Genomic DNA, 23957 nt, shown 5'->3' with positions numbered 1-23957 from the left:
AATCATCAGTATCAGCAAAGCATTGCTAAACGTTCCACACAGGCAACCCACATGCGTCAAACTGATCCCATTGCAAGAATAAATTGTCACAATTTAGCACTAAGATCTGCAATTTTTCGTATGCAACAAAGCACTTGAATTTGCTAGCCAGATGAAGTAGCTTTATTCACTGATTACGTAGCCTTCATCCAAAAATGAACCCATGATTTTTCATAAAGATGCATTCGCTCCATTCTAGCCTCCGAAATCCTGCCGGTGTTTTTTTTTTAATTATGGGGTTTTACGTGCAAGAACCACTTTCTGATTATGAGGCACGCCGTAGTGGAGGACTCCGGAAATTTTCACCACCTGGGGTTCTTTAACATGCACCTAAATCTAAGTACATGGGTGTTTTCGCATTTCGCCCCATCGAAATGCGGCCGCCGTGGCCGCGATTCTATCCCGCGACCTCGTGCTCAGCAGCCCAACACCATAGCCAATGAGCAACCACGGCGGATTCCCGCCTATTTGCGGGCACTGCGAAATATGATTTCGCCTCCAATGCTTCTTTTTGTTTTCTTTGCAGCGTGGAACATTTCCGCCCTCTTTTTCTTGCTTTTAAGCCACGGTGAACACAATCGCACGCCTCCCTTTATGCAATGCACGCCATGCTTTAATATGCAATAAATAAATTAAACAAAGTGAAATGGAGGAGTGGTTGGACAACACGACTGTGATAAGCAACCAGTTTAGACTTCGGAAAAACACCAAATACACTGTGCTGATCTCGGTTACTTACTTGCTGGCGAGTGACACAGTAAGACAATACTGTACTGTGAGCTTATTTGCATGAAATGCTTAGTAATACGAAGCATTCTTGATACTTTATTCATTTTGCACACATTTTACAGCTAATGCAGCACCAAGTGGACAGTTACCGAGCGAAGTTAAAACCGGAAACAAGTTGGGAGGATCGCCAGACACAGTATTGACAGGAACAGCAGGCCCCGGTACAGTATTCGTAGGAACAGGAGTCTCGGGAGTAGGAAGGCCTGGAGCGAGCGGTCAAGAAGCAGGAAGCTCAATTACAAGAACAGGTAGCCTAAGCACCGGAGGCTTAAGAGCCGCGGGGCCAGCATCAGGAAACCTAGTAGCAGGAGGCACAAGAGGAGGTGGCGTAGGAGTAGCAAGTAGCCTGGGAGCAGCAGGCCAAGCAGCAGGAAGCTTAGGAGGAGGTAGCTTTGGAGCCGCACGTCTAGGAGTAGGAAACACACGAACCGGCGGCGCAGGAGGCGGAAACCTACAAGCAGGGGGTCTAGCAAGAGGCGGGGCAGTAGGTGCAGGTCTACAAGCAGGAGTAACAAGACAAGTAGGCAACGGAGCACGTGCACAAGGAGCTGTCCTCGGACAGTCCTCAGAGACTGGCTTGCAATCAGTACCAGCGATATCAGCGGGCAGTGGTTCCAATGGCCCAAGACACGTCACGGTAGGAAGCGCAGGACATGACTTAGCCGTAGGTCCGTCAGACGGCCAACAAGAACATGGCCAACATAACGGTGCCGTCGGGATCGTGCTGCAACAAGGCCAAGGATCGCAGACGCTCCAACAGACAAGCCAAGGAACTCAAGGTAAATACTCGGAAGCCTGTCTGTGACAATTGCACGTAATACAATTGACGTAATCCATGTAGAATTCACTAGACCGGTGCATGTGTACCGCCAAGTATGGTTTACTGCAAAGAAGGAAAAAAACACAGGAACACTAACAAAGAGCATAAATTAGAACAAGTAAGACAATGCAGGCGTTGAGTTACGCCTGCATTGGCAGAATACGGGAATACGGGCAGAATATAAAGATGAATAAAAGAAACGACTGTGACCTATGTCTATTAGAAAAAGCGGAGGAAGATACGTACATAAAAAATATCCGTCAAATAATCGGCGGGCTGTGTGGAAAAGAAAAGTAATGTAAACTTAACAGCGAGATAAACAAACTCTTCATCCACCCGCCGCGGTTGCTTAGTGGTTTTGTTGCAGGGCCAAGCACGAGGTCCGGGCTGTAATCCCGACCACGGCGCTTTCATTTTGAGCGGGTCGAATGCAAAAACACCCTACTATTTAGATTTAGACGCACGTTAAAAAACTCTGGATTCTTAAAATTATTCCGGAATCGTTCACACTGGCATGCCTCCTAATCAGATCGTGGTTTCGGCACGCAAGAGACCAGAATATTTTAGACTCTTCATCCAGTAATATAACAGAAGGAATATTTCTCCGCAGCAACTGTCGCGATCATTCCACTAAGATGTTTATGGTGATAAGAGGTTTACTGGCAGGTGGTTCCTGCGGTCCAGAGACGCTACGAGTACGAACGGCGAGGGAGTGAGAGGCACTGTCTCGAAAGATACCACCCGCCAGCAGCTCTAGCAGAGCGAGCCAAGCGTTTGTCAGGCTGCTGGACCGAGGCGAGCCTTCTTCACAACCGGCCCCCGCGGAAAAAGAGCCAGCCTAGCTACCTAAGAGGTTTGAGGGATATGGTCGTAGTAGGGCTTGAGACGCGTCAGGTGAACGAGGTCACGTCCACGCCGGCGCATGTCGTCAGAAGGAAAAAGTGATTCCATGAGAAAGTTCACTACGGCGGCGTTGGCTCTAAGACGCGGCAATGCCCTTCGTACGACCAGCTTCGAGGAAAGCCGAGAATTTGGCAAGGAACAGCCAGCCATACAAAAGACCATGAAGCATAGGTGGGAATAGGAGGTGAGACGGAACGGCGTTCCTTCTAGCGCTCTTTTTCTTGTCTTGTGAGGGTACGCACAAGCTGGTGCCACTCTTTGGTTTGTCGTGGACCTCCGTACACAGGTGGGCACTTGGAAGCGACAGGATGGTATGGAAGTGGAGTGTCGATCGTATACGAAGGCTCCATTCCGTACAGGAGGAAAAAAGTTGAAGATCCCGTAGTAGCATGCAAGACGGTGCTACGCTGTGTTACGTTACAAATGAAAGTACGCGGTCTCATTTACCATAATCAGATGCCACACATATCGCGAGCACATCACTGAGCGTGCGGGTAAACAGTTCTGTGAGCCTGCCAGTATGCGGGTGGTAGTCAGTAGTCATTTGCTGAACAACGTGGCATTCCAAAAGCAGAGCCTCGGCGACCTCAAACAGGAAGGCGTGACCACTATCGCTAAGGGGTTCTCGAGATGCGCCATGACGAAGGATGAAACGGTGTAGGACGAAAGAGGCCACATACCTCACTGTCGAATTTGGTGAAGCAGCAGTTGTGGCGTAGCGTGTAAAATTGTCCACAGCAACTATGATCAATTGATTGACATCCGTTGTTATTGGAAGCGGGTCGTGGACGTCAGCGCCAATGCGATCGAATGGTTTGACAACGGACGGAATCGGCCGCAAGGCGCCAGATGCGTGTGAATGTGGCGACTTGCGGCGTTGCCAGTTAGCGCAGCACTGAACAAACTTTTGTACAAAAGTGTACATTCCGCGCCAGTAGAAGCGATGGCGAAAAGGGGGCACATATTTGAGGTCTTAAGCTGCGGCAATGACCAGTAACTATGTGCGGTCTTCGGGAGCGTAGTAGCCGATCACGCATGGGGAAATGAGCAACTTGGCATCTGAGGCATCGAGATAAAGGGATGGCCGATGATCTGTAAAGGCAGGCAAAAAGAGAAGTGATCCAATGATCACGGCGTTGTTCGCTTTAATCCAGAGATAACATGGAGTATGTGCAAGTGGTTTCGTAGGGCGAGTCTGGAGGTAGAGGTGAACGGGATAGGGCGTCTGCGTAAGACTGCTTCCGGCCCCAGCGGTAGATGACGCGAATATGGTACTACTGGATTCGGAGTGCCCAGCGTGCTAGGTGGCCAGGTGGATATTTCAACGTGGCAAGCCAGCAAGGAGTGTGGTGATCCGTTGTAAGGTCAGATGGGCAGCCGTATAAGTATGCGCGGAATTTTTCAAGCGCTCATACCAACGCCAAGCACTCCTTTGCAGTCACGCTTTAATTGGTTTCTGCCTCTGACAGCGTGCGGCTCGCATAGGCAACCACGTATTCAGAGTAGCCGGGCTTTCGTTGCACGAGGACAGCTCCAAGACCGACCCCGCTGGCGTCTGTTTCTCGGACTGTTACTAGCTTTTTGCTACCTGTTTACTACCTAATACAAAACTGTCGTTACGACGTAGCGTGTTGAAGTTAGGAACTGGAAACATCGCGAAACACCACTTTTTAGGGGAACCTGACGAGAAAAATGTGTACTTGGGGCGCTATAACGTAAAACTATTCCAAACGTTTCTATTCCAATTCTGCAATCAGCCCTCCGTGATTGGTCGAAAAGTTTTTTGGACCACCGCCATTTCACCTGTCTATCACGCGACGACACGAAAACCGCGATAGCTCCCAATCTAATATGAGGGGTACACACTAAATATGCATGATTTGACCGAATAAAAGAAATATAGTTATTTCTGATTAGACGCCTTTTCGCCATTAGCCCTCGGCTATTGATCAAGAGCTTTCGGGCTGCACCAAATTCACCTGCCTGTCGCGAGACGTCACAAAACCACGAAATTCACCGCATCAAAGTGACGTGTACGCGTTAAAGATGCATTATTATGCCGAACAAAACTGAGCTATTTTCTGAATAGCCGCAGGCTGCCCTGTTCCGAAAGGAATGAAAATTGGCTGCCGCCGAACGCTCAGGCACTGGCTACTCGCACCTACCGCAGAGCATGAGTTTATTTGCGTGTGATAAAACTTTTTCGTGGCCTTGTAACGTTTTCGAGCACTTTCGGCACGTTTACGACCTCGTTTTGCCAACTCTACTTTCTGGGGATCGGTTTTGGCGTCATTCTTATGCTTCTGTTGCATGCGCCACCGCGATTTTCGACGAACCATTGCAAGCTAAGTAAGGGAAAGCGGACCAATCGCAGACGCGGGCACCACCCTCTTCATCCGGTTATCGATATTCAGTGCAGTGGCTCGGCCCCATCGAATCCCTCTCCACTTCACCGTGCTCCTCACCTCTTGCCAGCCAATTAGATAAGACAAGCCGCTCAGTGTGGGCAATGGTAACTGTTTTTCAAGCAAACAAAAGTTACCTGCTATGAACGAGGATACCGTTTTTGAATGGTCTGTTCAGACGACCGTGTGGGTGACTGTCCGATGGTTGCGTCTGCTCTTACGCAGATGTGACGTCAGGAGATTGGAATAAAAACATATGGGAATAGTTTTACGTTAGGGGGCCCTGGGTCAAGTACAGAACCAGAATTTTTTTCTTTTAATTAACCAACCGCCGTGCCGAAGCACCGCTTTAGGGCACAATCATTCCACTGAAACATTTCCGTGTCCTGTGCATTCGGGGCTCGTTAAAGAAGCCCAGGTGGCCCAAGTTAATGCGCAGTCCACCACTGCAGCGTGCCTCAGAATAATATCGTGGTTTTTGCAAGTAAAACTCCAGCATTTAAGTTAATCTCTCCAGTGCGGAACTCTCATATGCCGTGAGGCATTTTTTGTAATCATTACTTATAAAGCCTATACTCTGCCCCTGAAACTAAATCTGCCATATTTTAAGAGATCAGCAACTCTAAAGAATTCCACGCGCACGATGGCAATCACCCTAGTAAGCTATTTTTAGCACCAATATTGTGTTTTATAAATGAAGCAAATATTGCGCTTTTCTCCTGGCATTATTTACCCGACACGCTCACCTGCATTCCAAGGCGTCCTGCTCAGAGGATTTTCCCTTTTGTAGAAGAAGTTCTCTAGTTGCTTGCGTTTTTCCCGCGTTCCTTCCAGCACAAACTATAGTCTGTCTTCTAACTGCACCTCGGTGAGGCAAATCGAACCACGGCAAGCTTTCCCGTGTCGGCACGCGAGCTCGGCATTGCAATGGCGGCGTTGGCGGCGACCGCCCCGTCAGAGATACAACATCATGAAGGAAGGAAAAAGGAGGCAGCATACCGGAACGCAACTGAAGCCAAGAGTGTCGTCCTGGCACGGTTGAAAACGTCAGAGCACGAAGGGTACGTCAGAGTGCGCTGTAACTTTTAGCACTCCCATTTGATTTTTTTCGATGCCCATTCGCATAGAGGAAGCAAAGAGTTGTTCCGGGTCGGGAAATCTCGACTCTTGCTCCGTGATCTTGACGCATGAATCAAGTGTTGTCCCAACACTGAACGAAGAGACTGGCGTCACGCGACGTTCGCTTGCCAAGGCTGGATGTGTGACGGAATGTTCTCTCTAAATTTTCACGTTCCTTCATGGTATCTACCCAGTACGGAGCGGTGGGCGAGGAGTAAATCCAGGCACACTAACGCGCACTATCTGCGACTGCCTCTGATGGTAGACACTGTGACCGTAGGCGCCGTCTCTACGACAGCGTCTCCAGCCTCTAGGTGTCACAAAATATTGCGAGAACGCTCCCCTTACCACCGTACCACAATGCAGTTTTCGGGATGGCACAAAAAATAAACGGTCTAGCACTCGCAAGATATGGCTGTTAGTCCCCCCCCCCCCCCCCCCAAATATATAAATGATTTGAACTACAGCGACCCTGAACTGCAGCGATGTCAAGATTGACGTAGAAATCTAGCGGCGTAACAGATATCCCTGGAGCACTGATGCTATGGTGAAAAGCTGCGCATGAAGTCAAATTTGAAGATGCGGAACAGAACAAAGGGCGATATTGCTCAAGCGTAGCTGATGATAAATTGGAAGTTCATGAAAATTTTTGTTCCTGGTTTCTTGTAGAAATTTAGGTTTTGTATATATTGTCTAGTATTTTTCCTTTAGTAATCTGCAGTGCTTATGAGATGAATTGCCCGTTTTAGATTATAATTAGATAAATTAGGGCTATGCTCAGTTTCATACAAATGTCTTACACGGAATATGCGCAGTTATGTGCAGTGAGTACTTTGGTAAATGAAATTCGACTATTCAGATAAGTTTTCTATAAGAAATGTATATACCAAGAAATATGAGTCATTAGAGAGACGTCTCTGTAAATAAGCTGTGGTATTACGCGTCTGAAAATGGTCAATGGTGTTGAAATACAAAATATTGTGTTAGGTAGTCAGTGAGTAAAACTGCGACATGTTCTTTTATAAATCTAACGCACATAGTTTCTGCCTATGTTTCAAAGCATGCTTAATGACAAAGGGGTCATTTATATTTCCTAGGAGGGGCAGCATCTGCGGCGAGCACACAAGGCGAAGCGTCGTTAGGCACGCGACAGACAGGTCCAGGCCTTGGTTCCTCTGCTGCCTCGACCAGTATCAGAGCAGGTCTACCAGTGCAGACAGGTCTGGGTATTGAAGGAATGGTCCCACAGGGAAGCAGTGCACTAGGTGGAGGTGGAGGTACGGCGGGTGGTACCTTGGTATCAGGAGCACTCAGTGCTGGATCACATGAAGTTGGCATATTGCGAACCTCCTCAGCAGGACATACATATGGAGGGGCAACAACAACTTTGCAAGGACAAACCACATCTGGAAGTCAAAGCCAATCAACGCAAGTCAAGCCATCAGGACCTGCGCTACCTCTTCTGAATGCACAAGCAGGTGCATCACAATCAACTAGACCACTGGGAAGTCAAGGCGGTGTGGGTCAAATTTCGCCGCCATCTCAAGATAAAGAAGAAGTGTCTGGCGTAAAACATTATTCCAAATAGAATTGTAAAACTGGAAAGGTAAAACGTATTTACTATAAGAAGCCCTCACGGAAACTTTCATGGAGCTCTAAAAGCGTAAATGTGCGAGTAACGCACTCATTTACATTTGTTGCATAAACAACACGCGCTTATTTCCGCCTATTTCAGGAAAACGGAAGCATGGGAATACCTTGGCGATTTATATAGATTCCACCTTTCAAATTGCTTTCAAGTATTTCATATCATGTAAATAATAAACTAAAGCTTTTCTGCTTTTTATTGTGTCTTTTACAGGGAACTACAATAAATGACGTGGCCTTAAAATACAAGAAAAGTTCCTGAGTCAACCATAAACATGATCACTTTAGCGTAAACAAGGAGGGACAGAAACGAACAAGGGGCGCTTCCCTTGTTCCCATCCATCCTTCCTTGTTTGCGCCAAAGCCATCATATTTATGGTCTTCTCAGCAATATGAACCGATTACCCAGCAACATGTACTTCTGGATTACATTTGTCCTACAGTTGGCGCTCCCTTTGTTCCCTTCCACCCTTCCTTGTTTGCGCCAAAGAGATCATAGTTATGGTCTACTCAGCAATATCAACCGACTAGGCCACAGCACGTACTTCTGGATTACATTTCTCCTACAGTTGGCGCTCCCCTTGTTCCTTCACGTCCTTGCTTGTTTGCGCCAAATAGATCTTATTTATGGTCTACTAAGCAATATGAACCGACTAAACCAGCAACACATACTTCTGGATTACATTTCTTCTGCAGTTGGCGCACCCCTTGTTACCTTCCGTCCTTCCTTGTTTGCGCCAAAGCAATCATATTTATGGTCTTCTCAGCAATATGACCCGACTAGACCAGCAACATGTACTTCTGGATTACATTTGACCTATAGTTGGCGCTCCCTTTGTTCCCTTCAATCCTTCCGTGTTTGCGCCAAAGAGATCATAGCTATCGTCTACTCAGCAATATCAACCGACTAGGCCACAACACGTACTTCTGGATTACATTTCATCTACAGTTGGCGCACCCCCTGTTCCCTTCCGTGCTTCCTTGTTTGCACCAAAACAATCATATTTATGGGCTACTCAGTAATATGAACCGACTAGCCCAACAACAGGTACTTCTGGGTTACATTTCTTCTACAGTTGGCGCTCCCCTTGTTCCTTTCCGTCCTTGCTTGTTTGTGCCAAATAGATGTTATTTATGGTCTACTCAGCAATATGAACCAACTAAAGCAGCAACACGTACTTCTGGATTACATTTAGTCTACAGTTGGCGCACCCCTTGTTCCCTTCCGTCCTTCCTTGTTTGCGCCAATCATTTATGGTCTTCTGAGCAATATGCACCGACTAGACCAGCAACATATACTTCTGGATTACATTTGTCCTACAGTTGGCGCTCCCTTTGTTCCCTTCCACCCTTCCTTGTTTGCGCCTAAGTGATCATAGTTATGGTCTACTCAGCAATATCAACCGACTAGGCCAGCAACACGTACTTCTCAATTACATCTATTCTGCAGTTGGAGCTCCCCTTGTTCCCTTCCGTCCTTCCTTGTTCGTACCAAAACAATCATATTTATGGTCTACTCAGTAATATGAACCGGCTAGCGCAGCAACAGGTACTTCTGGATTACATTTCTTTTACAGTTGGCGCTACCCTTGTTCCTTTCCGTCCTTGGTTGTTTGCGCCAAAGCATTCATATTGTTTCGGGGTTAAAAACAGTGAGACGTATATTTACAAGATATTTAGAATAATTGTAGCAGCTGGCAACGTGGTAGACAGCGCGCGAAGTCCAGGGCGTCGTCTTCCGACCAGGATTAAAGCATCTTCTTCGTCAGCGTGTCACATGACCCCTGGTGGCTGAAGCACCGGCTCGGTGCTGGTTAGGAGGCGGGCAAATGATACAACTTAAGACGCGCGACGTGGACCACGTCGGAGCGTTGCTGAGGCACGGTTGGCTCAAGAGGGGCGATTTCGTACGTGACGTCAATTACTTGACGCAAGACACAGTAAGGGTCAGAGCAGCGTGAAAGTAACTTCTCCGAGAGGCCAACGCGGCGCGAAGGCGACCAAAGGAGAATTAGGGTGCCCGGTGTGTAATGGACGTCACTATGGTTGGCGTCATATAAGCGCCGCTGATTGTCCTGCGACTTCAGACTAGCAGTTAGAACGGCGTCAAAAGGTAGCGTAGGGTCGAGGCCAAACAAGAGGAAGAATGGAGAGTAACCTGCGGTATCATGGCGAGATAAATTATAGCGAAAGTAACGAACGGCAGGGCAACGTCCAAGTCGCGATGGTCAGCGGAGATATACATGGACAGCATATCAGTAAGGGTGCGAGTAAGGCGCTTGGTTAGACCGTTCATTTGTGGATGGTAAGCAGTAGCAAGTTTGTGTTTAGTCACGCACGAGTGTACAATGTCATTGACAACTTTAGAAAGAAAGTAACGGCCTCCGCCGGTGAGGAGCTGTCGAGGGGCGCCGTGGAGAAGGATGACGTTCTTTAGGAGCAAGTCGGCGACATCCGTTGCACAGCTTGTCGGAAGAGCCCGTGTGATTGCACATCGGGTGGCGTAGTGTGTTGCTACAGCAATCCACTTGTTTCCCGAAGCAGACGTAGGAAAAGGGCCTAAAAGATCAATACCTACACGGAAGAATGGTTCTGATGGTACGTCAAGTGCTCGAAGGCGACCAGTAGGGAGTGTGGTCCGCTTTTTGCGTCGTCGACCAAGGTCACACGCGGCGACATAACGGCAGAAGTCACGATACAGACCACGCCAAAAGAAGCGCCGACGAACGCGGCCATAAGTCCGTGACACGCCAAGGTGACCTGCAGTCGGTACTTCATGAAGCTGGGCGAGAACAGTCTGACACAGATGCTCAGGCACAGCGAAGAGTCGGGCAGGGCCGTCCGGGCGCATGTTAGAGCGGCACAATATACCATCTTGGAGTTCGAATATGCGAAGGCAAGGATCGGGTGTCGTTGAAGTGAGCCGTTGAAAAAGGTCTTGTAAGGAGGCGTCCCGACGTTGTTCGGCTCCAATATCGCGAAAAGCAGCCAGAGAGATAACGGTAACAGGTATGCCGGCCGCAGAAACGTCAGGAGGGTCGACAGGATGGCGCGACAAGCAGTCCGCTTCTTGATGCAACGGGCCGGTCTTGTATACAACTGAATAGTTGTATTCTTCTAGGCACAGAGCACAGCGGCCAAGGCGTCCTAAAGGATCTTTGAGCGACGAAAGGCAACACAGAGCGTGGTGATCAGTGATGACAGTGAATTGGCAGCCATACAAATAGGGGCGGAATTTACCCACCGCCCAAACGAGAGCCAGACACTCGCGTTCAGTGATGGAATAACTGCGCTCAGCAGAGGAAAGAAGGCGGCTGGCGTAGGCGATAACACGTTCTCGCCCTTGTTGCTTCTGTGCCAAGATAGCGCAAATATTGTGGCCACTGGCATCGGTACTGACTTCTGTTGGAACTGACGCATCAAAGTGAGCGAGAATGGACGGGGACGTAAGCAGCCCAATCAGCTCGGTGAAAGCACCAGCTTACACAGGGCCCCAAATGAAGGCAGCGTCTTTCTTGAGGAGCTTATTGAGATGGCGCGCAACGTTCGCAAAATTTCGAACAAACCGACGGAAGTAGGAGCAAAGGCCCAAGAAGCTGCGAACATCCTTGGCACATGTTGGCACGGGAAAGTCTTTCACTGCCCGTATTTTATCGTGATCAGGGTGTACACCAGAATAATCGACGAGATGCCCGAGCACAGAAATTTCCAGACGGCCGAAGTTGTAGCCACGCCTGACGGAAAACAGATAAGATCGTCGACAGGCGTTCGAGGTGTGTCGCAAAAGTCGGCAAAAAAACGATCACGTCGTCCAGGTAACAGAGGCAGATGGACCACTTGAAACCGTGTAGGAGGGCGTCCATCATTCGTTCAAATGTGGCCGGGACATTACATAAATCGAAATGCATCACTTTGAACTGATACAGGCCATCGGGAGTAATAAAAGCAGTCTTCTCGCCGTCCATGTCATCGACGGCAATTTGCCAGTAGCCGGAGGGAAGGTCGATGGACGAAAAATATTGTGCTCCATGCAGGCAATCCAGGGCATCGTCAATGCGTGGTAGCGGATAGACGTCTTTCTTTGTGACCTTGTTGAGGTGTCGATAACTGACGCAAAATTGCCAACCGTTGTCTTTCTTTTTAACTAGTACAACAGGTGATGCGCATGGGCTACAAGAAGGTTCGACGATGTCTACAGAAAGCATCTTGTCAACTTCATGTTGGATGATATGTCGCTCAGTAGGCGAGACGCGGTAGGGTCGCCAATATATTGGGCTCGCATCACCGGTGTTTATACGATGTTTTACGAGAGGTGTTTGTCCTAGAGCGGGCTCTGCAAGGTCGAATATGTCCCAGTATGAGACAAGGAGGCAACGTAGTTCTTGAGCACGCTGGGGTGGAACATCGGGGGCAATCGTTTTTGTTAGGGCATTCAAGACTGGAGGGACAGGGGTCGAAGCAAGAGTTGAACACGAGGAGCTGTCACAAGTTAAAGCCGAAATGTGGTAGTCTGTGGCTGGCGTTATTTGCGCCACGGATATTCCGCGTGGGGATACTTGTGTACAGAGTCCAAAGTGAAGCGGAAGGCAGGACGTGTGTCCGAAATGGTAATGACGGTATGAAGAAAAGCGATGTTATGCGTGAGCAGGACATCCAAATTAGGGGATACGATGTAGTCGCCGTCTGGTACAGGTGGAATAAGGAGACACCTATGTAGGTAACGGCACGGTGAGGGAGGCGAATGTGCTCTGTGGAACATAGCCGTGTCGGAGCACTATCGGGAGATTCAATAGCAGGAGGTAGAACGAGTTGTGCACAACACCAGCAGAACAGTCTATCAAAGCGGAATGTGTAGACAGAAAGTCAAGGCCCAGGATGAGGTCGTGAGGGCCAGTGCTCTAGAACTTAAAATAAAACAGAAGTAGTATGTCCGGCGACACTCACGCGAGCCGGGCACATGCCCATAACAGCTAGTGCTCCACCGTCAACGACTTGGACCACAGGTGACGGAGCAGGAGTGAGGACTTTCTTGAGACGATTCCGAATCTGAGCATTCATCACAGATACGTGCGCGCCAGTGCGAATCGAAGCCGTAACAGGTAAACCATCCACGTTCACTTCAATGAGGTTCCGATGTGTGGACAAGGTCAGAAGACGATTTTCGCGTCGGGTCGGTTTGGCAGCATCACCTCCTGGTTCTGCACTGGTTAGTTTTCCGGAGTATGAAAACTAACGGGTGCACCGGAAGGGTGCACCGGAAGGAGCTAGGGGACGGTGATCGGCGAGATGGGGGCGATCGGGAGAAGCGACGACGTGGCGAAGGAGAGCGGCTAGAGCGGGTAGCGAGAGAACTGTCACCAGAATTTACTATCTGCGTTGGCGGGGGGAACCGAGGAGCCGCGTAGGGGCTGTGGGATCAGTTGTAGGACCAGGGGGTCGAATTGCACGATGACCGGCAGTGACGTGAAATATGACCCATACGGCCACAAGTGAAGCATATAGGCCTGTCGTCTAGAGCACGCCATTCGGCCGGGTTGCGATACCGGGTTGGAGCATTCAGGCTGCGGGTGCGTATGACAGTGCTGGACGGAGTGTAGTCAGGCCAATTAACTGAGCAGACGTTGGTCAAACCAACGTTGGCCAATTCTCGGCGCACCTCGGACTGGATCAATGAGACGGTCGCCTGGCAATTGTTGGGGCCATGGGTTGGAGTCGTGACAGGAGATGAGGCTTCTATTTCACGCCGGATGATATGTAGGATGTCATCAGAGCGATTGAGCTTGGACGGACTGCGGAGGTCTTCGCAGCTGGACGTAGCAGCCGCGTTGGGAAGGCGGGGAAATGGCTGGGCAATGCGACGACTCTTGGCTTCGTCAAACCGCCGACATTCGGTAATAACGGCTTGCACAGTAGAACAATTCTTGAACACAAGGAGATGGAAGGCATCATCTGCTATGCCCTTAATGACATGTCCAACCTTATCAGGTTCGGAAATGTTCGGATCCACTTTGCGGCACAGAGCGAGCACGTCCTGGATATACGTGAGGTAGGATTCAGTGCACGTCTGGACACGCTAAGCGAGGTCCTTATGGGCGGCGCGCTGATATCGAACAGGCTTGCCAAACGAATCTTTGAGCTTCTGTTTACAAATGTCCCGGCTGGTAAGTTCCTCCTCGTGGGTCTGAAACCAGACGCATGCCGTTCCCACGAGGTAAAATATCACATTAGCGCGCATGATGGTCTGGTGCCAGTGGTTGCTGGCGCTCACCCGCTCATATAGTTGAAACCAGTCTTTAACATCAGTGTCGTCAGTGCCAGAAAAGGTTCCTGGGTCGCGGGATTGTGCTAGAATGACGGTGGGCGTGGGCGCCGACGGGTCCGAAGCATCCTCGCCTTGAGCTGGCATTGTAGATGCAGCCAAGGAACGCCCGCTGCGTAAATCCGTCTTGATAGTGATCCCGCAACCTCCACCAAAAATGTTACGTGGTTAAAAACAGTCAGACGTATATTTACAAGATATTTAGAATAATTGCAGCAGCTGACAACATGGTAGATAGCGCGCGAAGTCCAGAGCGTCGTCTTCTTTCGACCAGGACTAAAACATCTTCTTCGTCAGCGTGTCACAATATTTATGGTCTACTCAGCAAAATGAACCGACTAGGCCAGCAACACGTACTTCTGGATTACATCTTTTCTGCAGTTCGCGCTCCCGTTGTTCCCTTCCGTCCTCCCTTGTTTGCGCCAAATAGATTATATTTAAGGTCTACTCAAGAATATGAACCGACTAGGCCAGCAGCACGTACTTCTGGATTAGATTTCTTATACAGCTGGCGCTCCCCCTGTTCCCTTCCCTCCTTCCTTGTTTACGCCAAAGCGATCATATTTATGGTCTACTCAGCAATATGAACCGACTATCATGTACTTCTTGATTAGAGGAAAAGTGTTCTGCCACGTAGAAAACAAGAAAAACCTCATAGGTGTTTCTGCTCACCTCAAGCTTCTGTGATGCAAGGCAGTTATCAGGTCCCACGAAGAAACAATTTGCTTTTGACGTTGACATCACTTAAGCTGCTAAGTAATGGTGTGTCATCTGTTAGTTACTACTAGGAGATATGCTCTACTGGTTCTATACACATGCTATTCTTTGCTAGTGTACATTACCTGTGGCTGACAAAAAAATAACGGACTACTAGTGATTTTGTTAGGTAATTTTATACATGATACCGGAGGGTCACTACATAACACATCCTGCAGTTATAAATTTATAACTCACGGTACATTGGCCAAACCCGATAGAGCCATATATACCTGGATATTGATTAACTTTGATTACAACACTAGACAGGTGTTACGAGTATGCCGTCGTCCTCACTACGTCTTTACTGAGCTCGGTGGACGTGAAGGCGGCAAGCAACCGTGAACGTATATCAATTATTTATCTCATATTTAGAAATCAACACTTCAATATTCGTTGTACGCCTCAAGTTTCAATAGAAGTACAGAAGGTGTCGTCGTTGCAGGGAAATGCAATTTAAACAATTTGCAACAACGTGCATTATAAGGACAACACCAGGGAAAACGGGAGCGACTGGACAAGTATTCCTAAAGATTGCGCATTCGTCCCTCAAGGGAGTACATGCACCAGTGTGCGTGCCGTGTGCAAATTCTGGAGAATATCTTTTTAGTACTTGGCCGGAAAGAAAGAAGCTGGAGGACGGTCGGCAACAGTTACTCCCCATGCAGTCCGCGGTTGTTCTCCATGTGTGGAGTGATGCGGCTAAAACGGTGTTGTCTATGAATCGCGAATAATTTGCAGTTTGTGCACGGTCTATGGAACTACATGCCAAGCAGCACTTTGCCTCTTGGGGAAAGAATTGCATGAAATTTAAGAGCTCGCATGTGAAGAGCCATCCATTTCATGTGCACACTATAACTAAGCGATACACATTAAACGCGCATGTCAGTGATAGACTGCGAGACGTCATTGGCAAACAGTACATATGTTTCTTCTGTTCCAAGGAGATTGTTCTCTTCCAAGGAAACAAACTTCAGTGAAACAATGTGTTGCTCAAACACGGCACGCTAACCGACAGAGAAGTTCTGTCTTTCTCTGTCGTCTTGCATGTCCCGTTTGCGCAAGCTACACGTGCATAACCTAATACGTCTCAGCTTAAAACATCCCAAGAATAATCGAACACCTTTCTTTTTGCAGTCGCTTGTACTTGCAAGTACAGACAATGTTAGACTCTCGCGCCATAGCATATACAAAATGCCAGGTGTTCGTGCTGCCGCACGTGAGTTCAGCTGCCAAACCTGGTCTAAGTATCCTCTCTCGTCAACCATGCTGTCAATGTGCGTTGGATAGGGTTTCCTTCGTCGGCTCTCCCGTGCGTCGGACGCTGCGAGCATGTGTTCTCTCCGAGCGATGTCACCAGTCACAGGCAACAGTTATATTGTTTCTGCTCAGGACTGCGGCGTTATTCTGCCACACCTCTCAACGGGAAACGCTTCCCTGAACACAGTGTTGCTGCATTGTGATATGTCTACCAGGCGCTACCAAATCAAGGACTTCAAAGAATAAATTGAGCGACTATGATGCGGATTATGTGCCGGCAACCGCTACCCACCAGACGAATCATGCCTCGGCGCTAACAGCATATCCAAGGTCCGCGAAGCAGGTTCTCGTAGAAGCAAGGGAGCTGCTCATCAAACATATCAGACGTCTTAATTTTCATCGAAGCCAACGACAATCAGGCTCATTCATTCAGACGCTACATTGCCTTCCTTACGATATCAGGGATGACGCATTAACAGAAGCAATGGAGCCATTTGGAAAAAATTTAGGAAGTGAGGAGGGAAACATGGCTGACAGGAAAATTCAAGGCAGCCCAAACCTGCTCAAGTTCGGTGATTATGAAACTGAAGCACAGTTCTACTGTCGTAATGCTCCGGCATCAAATTCGTGTAAAGGGCAGCAATACTCATGTAATTGTGCCTGGGAGACCACCGCTGTGTCTGACATGCAAGAGATCGGGCCATATAAGAAAGGATTGTATCCCGTGGTGTTATGGATGCGGCAAGTTTGGCCATGAAACCGACGACAGCTGGAAAACATGCGCTACCATGACATGGGAAGATGGCGAGAACGACAACAAAGATGTCGCTCGTGCATGAAGATGAAGCTGGGGAGACATTGCAGCCTCGTAACATTACCCTTTTCTCATGGCTGCTTGAACCTGAAATACCGTGCACGGAAAAAGGAACTGAGAATGCGGATGCTCCATTGAAGGCTGCAGCAATAGTTTCGCCTACTGTGTCTGTAATAACAGATAAAACTTTGGGGAAGCCATCAAAAGATAGCCGCGCAGTGTTTGAAACTCCGTGTTCTTCAGTGCCAGTGGAGTCGCCCATGGCGGCTGAAATGATCGATCTAAAAGGACCAGAATGCCCGAATACGCCAGCAGCATCTGAAGCCATGGACCTTCCGATGGAAGCCGAGACGCGGGAGGCGTCCCTATCTTTGGAGTCGGAGCTAGAGGACGCAAGTACTATGGCTGCGAGAATGTCTTAGATTTGTTAGGACCAGATTCAACACACGTCAGGAAGGACGACAGAGATGAGGAGCGTGGTTCCACAAGCAAAATCGAACGCGGCCATGAAGAGAAAATGCGTTAACACGGTTTCCCAGATACTGTCCACGGAGAAACGTCAGAAGCGTTCCTTGTGACCTGTGAAGATCACGCCCCAAATGTGTGTATCATTAGCTGGAGCATGGTAATTTTTCAACAGGGCTTACCTAAAGCTATCAACCGTTAACTGAATGAGCCTGGTGCCACGTAGCTGGAAGCAGTGGTTTCTAAATATGCACTTACAAGAAAATGTTCACGTTGCATTTCTTAACGAGAGTAAACTCTCAACGATTGAGCGGTTGGAAGAGATGAATGACTTCGTTCGCAAAAATCACTCGTTTCATTTTGCGCTCATCTGTGGATACAGTAGAGGAGGGCAATTTTGGTAAAGAAACACTCAGCGGTACTAGTACACACCTAATCGGACAAGGGCGGAAACGGCCATGTTTGCGGTGTGTATTTGTCTTACCAGAATGAACCATGCAATCTTACTTCGAAGAACTTCAATTTGGCGTAGTTGGTGTTTACTGCATATCATAATGACCGCAAATGAAAACGGGGACAGAGCAACAGAACACAAAAAAGACACAATAGGGCCTGCGTCGCTTTTGTTTTCTCTTCCGCTGCCCACGTCTTTATTGGCGGCCAATATCATATGCAATCTTATTTCGATTCATCATCCGAATGACGCATCGCTGCAACAAGAATTTGTTTCAGGCCTGAGGCAGGATCATGACTCAGCGTACCATACCATATTTGCTGTAGACTTTCATTGTGTTTTGCGTGCTTGTGTTTTGCTTGCTCTCCAGATACCAACCTACCAGAACTCATGAAGCTTTTGTGCGACTATGACGTACAGGATGTCGCCGAATTTGCACCAGGAAATAACTACGGTTTTACACATTGGCCAGGTGACTATCACTCAAGGCTTGATCGGTTTTACGTATCGCACACCGTGCGATATAGAGTCAAGCCCGTAGCATTCACGGATCATGAATTTGTAACAGCCATAATTGAAGAAAAGTAAACAAGAAGGAGGCGCAAGGAATGGCAGTTGTTAAAGCCGAATAAGAATCTCCTGAATGACAAAAATAAATGCGACAGCATTAGGAATCTAATCAAGGAAGTAACGAAAGATAGAAACTTAAAGACCACATTGTGGGAAGTGTTAAAAGAAGAATTTACCATTTTTCTACTTACAGAATGGCAGGAAAATGCGATACTAAAGAAGAACGAAAGGCTGAGCATTATGAGAACTCTGAAAAATCTCATCGAAGACCGAAAAATGTCACCTGGGTAGGCTTGCACACGACATGAAGAAGCGAAAAACGCGGCTGCTGTCAACCCTGGAGAAGGAGTACAAAGGCGCTGTGATCCGGTATAGGACACTATCACAACAGAGATATGAGGAACCGCTCAAAATTTTCACGGCAAAAAAAAAAACAGCGGGACTGGGATAACAGAATAGAAGCACTAAAGAATGGGGATAGCATTCTCACATCACAAAAAGACAATGAGGCTACAATTACTCAAACGTACAAGGATCTCTTCGAATAGGGAAGTAACACATGTGACGGTGGACTGTTGCAGTGTACTCAGCACTGCTTTTTACAAGAAATTTTCACCGGAATTAGTGCCACTACTAGCGGCGTGTACGATGACAGTTCGAAATGAGGACTTCTGCCGCCTTCTTTGCGACGAGGTCTTACTGTCTTACGGGCGAAGAAGGAATGAAGGCAAGTCCTAACAGTAATCGATTTACGCTCCATTACTCTCTTCACATCCGATTACAATATTTAAGTAATTATTTACTGATAATTAAGTAATTTATATTTAAGTAAGGCAACATGAGACCTAGGGTTTGTAAGTATAGAGCTAAAACTAGCTACTAGAACCAAAGTACTAATATTATACATTCTTTGAAGCAAGTAGGCGGTGGGTACTTGGGTGAGTGGATGGATGGTGACCAATGGGTCTCGCGTGTGTGTACCCTGAAATTCTACAGGGAGGTGGAGCAAGCTGCTCTCTTCTTTGAACAGCGTGTTTCTCAAGAGTGCCTAAAAGCCGTAAAACGCAAGAGCCACTACTGGAACACTATAGATATGCTCTTTCTACCACCACCATAGTGGTCTGGACAGGGAAGCCAGCTAGAGTTGACGTTTTCAAGCGTCTTACAGAATATGCTGTAAAAACAGCTATTAGGAACTTTTTGTCAAAGTGCATGTCGAAATCTTACCCTTAAAAACTTGGCTAATCAGGGTGTCTACCAAGCTGACATTTCCAAATTCCCTGAGTTTTCCAGGATTTCCCTGACTCGCTTTGCGAAATTCCCTTAGTGACATAGAACTTTTTTTTGTGTGAAGGTGGCCTGACACTATGACGCCCAATGCTTTCTCTCCCTACAAAGCATGGTAAAAAATAAAGAAAACGACTGAATCCACTTTTTATAATAATGAGTAGTGATTATCTTATTCAATAAGAAAGCTGAAGGGGGGGGGTGCTATTGAAAGGCTCCGAAAATAAGATACCTTCGAAAAAAATGGTAAAACCTATTGCGAATTGAGCCGACCGTTGTCAAATTCGAATAAAAAGGAAATGCGTACAGCAGCATATATTTTCGAATGTGAACTATTTCTATGAATTGAGAACATGCTCATTCGTATGATGTCCGCACTTTGTCACCAGTGAGATTCTCTCTCAACAGCTGTTAAGTCACCCTCAACTGTCCACACATACTCTCAGCCCGCTCACTATGCATCAGTGTTGCGTTTCACTGTTTCAAAGAGTTTATTTTTGTTTGAATGACGGACACCTGCATCTCGACCACGGCCAATACCTTTCTTTTTCAGCTCAAGCTCCTTCAAAGAAGCGGCAGAACGCTTCCTTTCCCGACCCGCCGTGGTTGCTCAGTGGCTATGATGTTGGGCTGCTGAGCACGAGGTCGCGGGATCGAATCCCGGCCACGGCGGACGCATTTCGACGGGGCGAAATGCGAAAACACCCATGTACTTAGATTTAGGTGCACGTTAAAGATCCCCAGGTGGTCGAAATTTCCAGGGTCCTCCACTACGGCGTGCCTCATAATCAGAAAGTGGTTTTGGTACGTTAAACCCCATAATTTAATTTTTTCCCTTTCCCGTTCATTCCTCAATTCGTAGATCCATTCTGTTCTCGTCCTCCTTCCGGCGCACGTTCGTTTCACGAACCATTTGAACCATCTTCTTGGTCAGTTGTACAGTCAACGTAAGATTTTCAGTATTCCCTAGGAGCCGCGAAAACATCCGAAAAACTGGGCAGTTCCACAAAACGAATGAATGTTTTTTACTGCCCTTAAGGGCTCAAATCGCCACAAGCACACCCGAAAAAGCTCTGAATGCCTGCCAGTACACTGATTATGCATGTCAGTGCTCTTACTGTAATAGGAGATGGCGGGTGCACGCGTGTATAATTAAGGAATACCTACTGCGTGACAACAGCCCCTCCCCACGCTTGGTATGCTTCGCCGCAATACTTTTGCGTATGCTTTACAATGTAACGTTACAGCACTAAGTCCAAGATCACTTTCAGGTACGGGCATTATGCAAAGCGCCGTGCTTCCCGAGCTTCGAAGCTCATAGCGAGGGCCACAAATGCGGAGTCACATTGGTGACAGTGGCGAATTCTTTCAATAAATACACGGCACTGAACGACAAAAAGCTTAACAGCGAACGTCGAAGCAGCTAGGCCTAGCGCTGCCGCCATGGACGCTAGGGCTGCAAGCGGATCTGCGTGGGAGAGCGCCGTTCGAGGCGGAGAGATAATCAAAATGGCGGCGGTGGTGGCTTTGTTTGATTAATGCCTTTTCTAACCTGCGGTCATGGCAAAAAGTCCGGAAGATGGCACGGCGAAGGGTTCTTGCGTCCGGAATTTCAGACGTTCTTATACATTGGCTCTATGGGGTACGTGGTGGAGCCGCGAAGCTGTCCGAATTGTCGGGCGCCCGGAAAGTCGGTCATTGACTGTACACTGGCAACTCCTCGAGCCGACGACACGGCGTCAAAGTAGATTTGTCACGATTCCTTTTTGTTACTCGAGCCAGCATTACCACGTCTTACTTTCGTACCCGTTCAGCAAAATTACAGCTAATTTTCCCTGACAGAAGCACAAATTCCCTGAGTTTTCCCTGAGTATTTCCAGACCGTTCAAAATATTTGAGAATTCAGGGTTTTCCAGGTCTTCATAGTTGGTAGACACCCTGCCAAGTAATGGGGGGGGGGGGGGGGGGGGGCGTTGTACCGCGGTCAACGAACTGCGGAGTTTCATCTATCTTGAATTGTTCTAACGTGCATTTCTGTTTTTTACAAATGCAGCACACTTTTGGCACAACATACGAAAAGTATTCTATATACAGATATGGCCCAAATTGGGAAGATGTAAAATTTTTGACAGGAGAACACCAAAAAGTAACAGCAGTTTTGGAACCCTTATGTTAGTAGGCTTGTACGCAATTTGTAGATGACGAACTGACTACTTTCTAGGTCTAGAAAACGTGAAACCAGCGTGGACCCAATTTTGTGATGCTTTTGTATATACAGATTCGCTGCTTGTCGGCAAAGATGAGCTTAGCAAGAGATGGGAGGCGTGGCAGAAGCGCGCATAGCAAAGACTGTTCTTTATGTAAGTGTGTGATTGCCTCTCTCGATGTTAAGGAAACCAGTGGGAAAGAAACGTTTCAGTGCGTGGTACTTGATAGGCTACAAAAACAATGAGCTTGCAGAAAAAAGAAAGGAAGGAAAGGCATGGCGTAGCGCACTGAACACACTTTAGCCTGTTAGTCTTCTACAAGACGACTTGGCAAGATCAGCAAGACGTTTTGAAAATTATTTTGAACAGTTACAAGACATCTTCAAGGCGTCTTGAAATATCTTGCCAAGATGTCTTCACTTGCCAAGATATTTAAGACTTCCTGTAGACATCTTACAAGACTTTGTCGGATGTCTTGAGACATCTTGTCGGATTTAAGAAATGTTGAAAGATATATATTAGCCGATTTAGAAACGGCTATAGGATGTTTTATAAAATTTATAATTTGTTTATCTTTTTCAGGATATCCCCAAAGGCCATTATCTTGAGGTTATTACATTGGGGGTGACAGGCATTCGTCACAGATTATACTTAGACATCGAACTAATACAAAAAACAAGAAATAATAACAGCGAAATAGCATAGGTAATGTACAAGACGATTCAGAACAGCATTCATTTGGGCTAGCTGGTGCATACTTGAACTAGGACAGAATAGTGCCAAGTAAGACAATCACGAGTTGGAGAGCGTCACAGGACAAGCGCCAACTTCATCTATTTTTATTCCCTGAAAAAACAACAAACATACGGTACATCACAGACATGTGCATAAGGACCACAATGCATCATCTGCCAAACCGTTCAAGATATGACATCTCGCTTTTAAAGAGGATCACAGAAGTATCACTAACACAGTTTTCTTCCTCTCTTCCTTATATGGAATGTTTCTAAAACCTTACGTGACTTTGTATCTCTGCTTCTACCAAGAATTCCTATCTCTCAGAACCGTGGTCCACACTTTTTGTAGTAGAGGCATTGTTTCTGTGGTGAACGTTCTGCCGCACGGCCACACACAGAGCAATTTACGCAATGTCGATACTTCTACTGCGCAAATACTACGCAATCAATGTGATATGTTCAGGAACTATGAAATTGAAATTGGGGTAACACTATTGAGATTACGTCAATTTCCGCCTATTTCTAAGCAACGCAAGAAGAAGGCACTAGATTTTTGCGATCTTGCGGATTCACTTACCAAGCTTCGTTCGCAATAAATTTCCATTGTCTATAATACGAACACCACATTAGATTGTCACTCGCGCGTGAAGCACCCGTTGGCCTTTCTGTTTAAGATGTTCCCCGCACAAAAGGGTTTGAAGCACTTGTTTAAAACTTTGTTATGAAAGGCCGTACCTTACTCACGCAGATTTAGGTGCCCGTGCGGATCGGTAATATTGCTCCACCGTTTTCAAAATATGATCGCGCGACTGAGAGTACAACTAAAATCTTTGCCGTTCGTCAAACGTCCAGATGAGCTTTGTAGTGCTTGCGCATGAACTATCTTACACACGTATCATACGCAAATAACACGGTGACCTGTTCAGTCCACCAAGAAATCCACGCGTTCCTCGTATAATGCATGGAAACGGAAAGAACAAGTGTTCAAAAATTATTTCAAAAACGTGTAGTTTTGCCAGCGACTGCAAAATTTTCATACAGATTACTTTTAGCATGCCTCATATTTATTTGTGACATACAGTGTTTGACAGCCTGGAAAAACAGCGAATAATGGCCACACAGTACTTAGGATCTATACGGAGACAAGTTTTACGGCGACTGTATGGCATCCGCATGGAGTAAAACGGCTTGCACGTGGCATATATTGTTTCGCTTGCTCCGATCTAACTTCATCTCAGCGATATATTTTCTTCTGCCACAACAGGAGGACATCATGTTTCTCAGTTCGCAAACGAGGGTACGTTCCTAGGTGCTTGCAGCCATATTTCGCGTAAACGCCGCAATCGGCACGTACACACATTGAACT

General features: G+C 47.3%; 1 protein-coding gene across 1 annotated transcript in view; it reads left to right on the top strand.

The window, feature by feature from the left end:
- LOC129383112 (uncharacterized) overlaps positions 1–7921 on the top strand; it is a 49201-nt gene extending 41280 nt beyond the window's left edge. Inside the window, exons 3-4 of the mRNA XM_055067415.2 lie at positions 891–1607; positions 7173–7921. Coding sequence (XP_054923390.1) covers positions 891–1607; positions 7173–7663 — 1208 coding nt within the window. The 3' untranslated portion in view covers positions 7664–7921. The remainder of the gene's footprint in view (positions 1–890; positions 1608–7172) is intronic.
- The last annotated feature ends 16036 nt before the right edge of the window (positions 7922–23957 follow it).

The sequence above is a fragment of the Dermacentor andersoni genome, chromosome 3 (assembly GCF_023375885.2).
Source record: "Dermacentor andersoni chromosome 3, qqDerAnde1_hic_scaffold, whole genome shotgun sequence".
Taxonomy (NCBI): domain Eukaryota; kingdom Metazoa; phylum Arthropoda; class Arachnida; order Ixodida; family Ixodidae; genus Dermacentor; species Dermacentor andersoni.
This window is presented reverse-complemented; position numbering and strand designations above follow the sequence as displayed.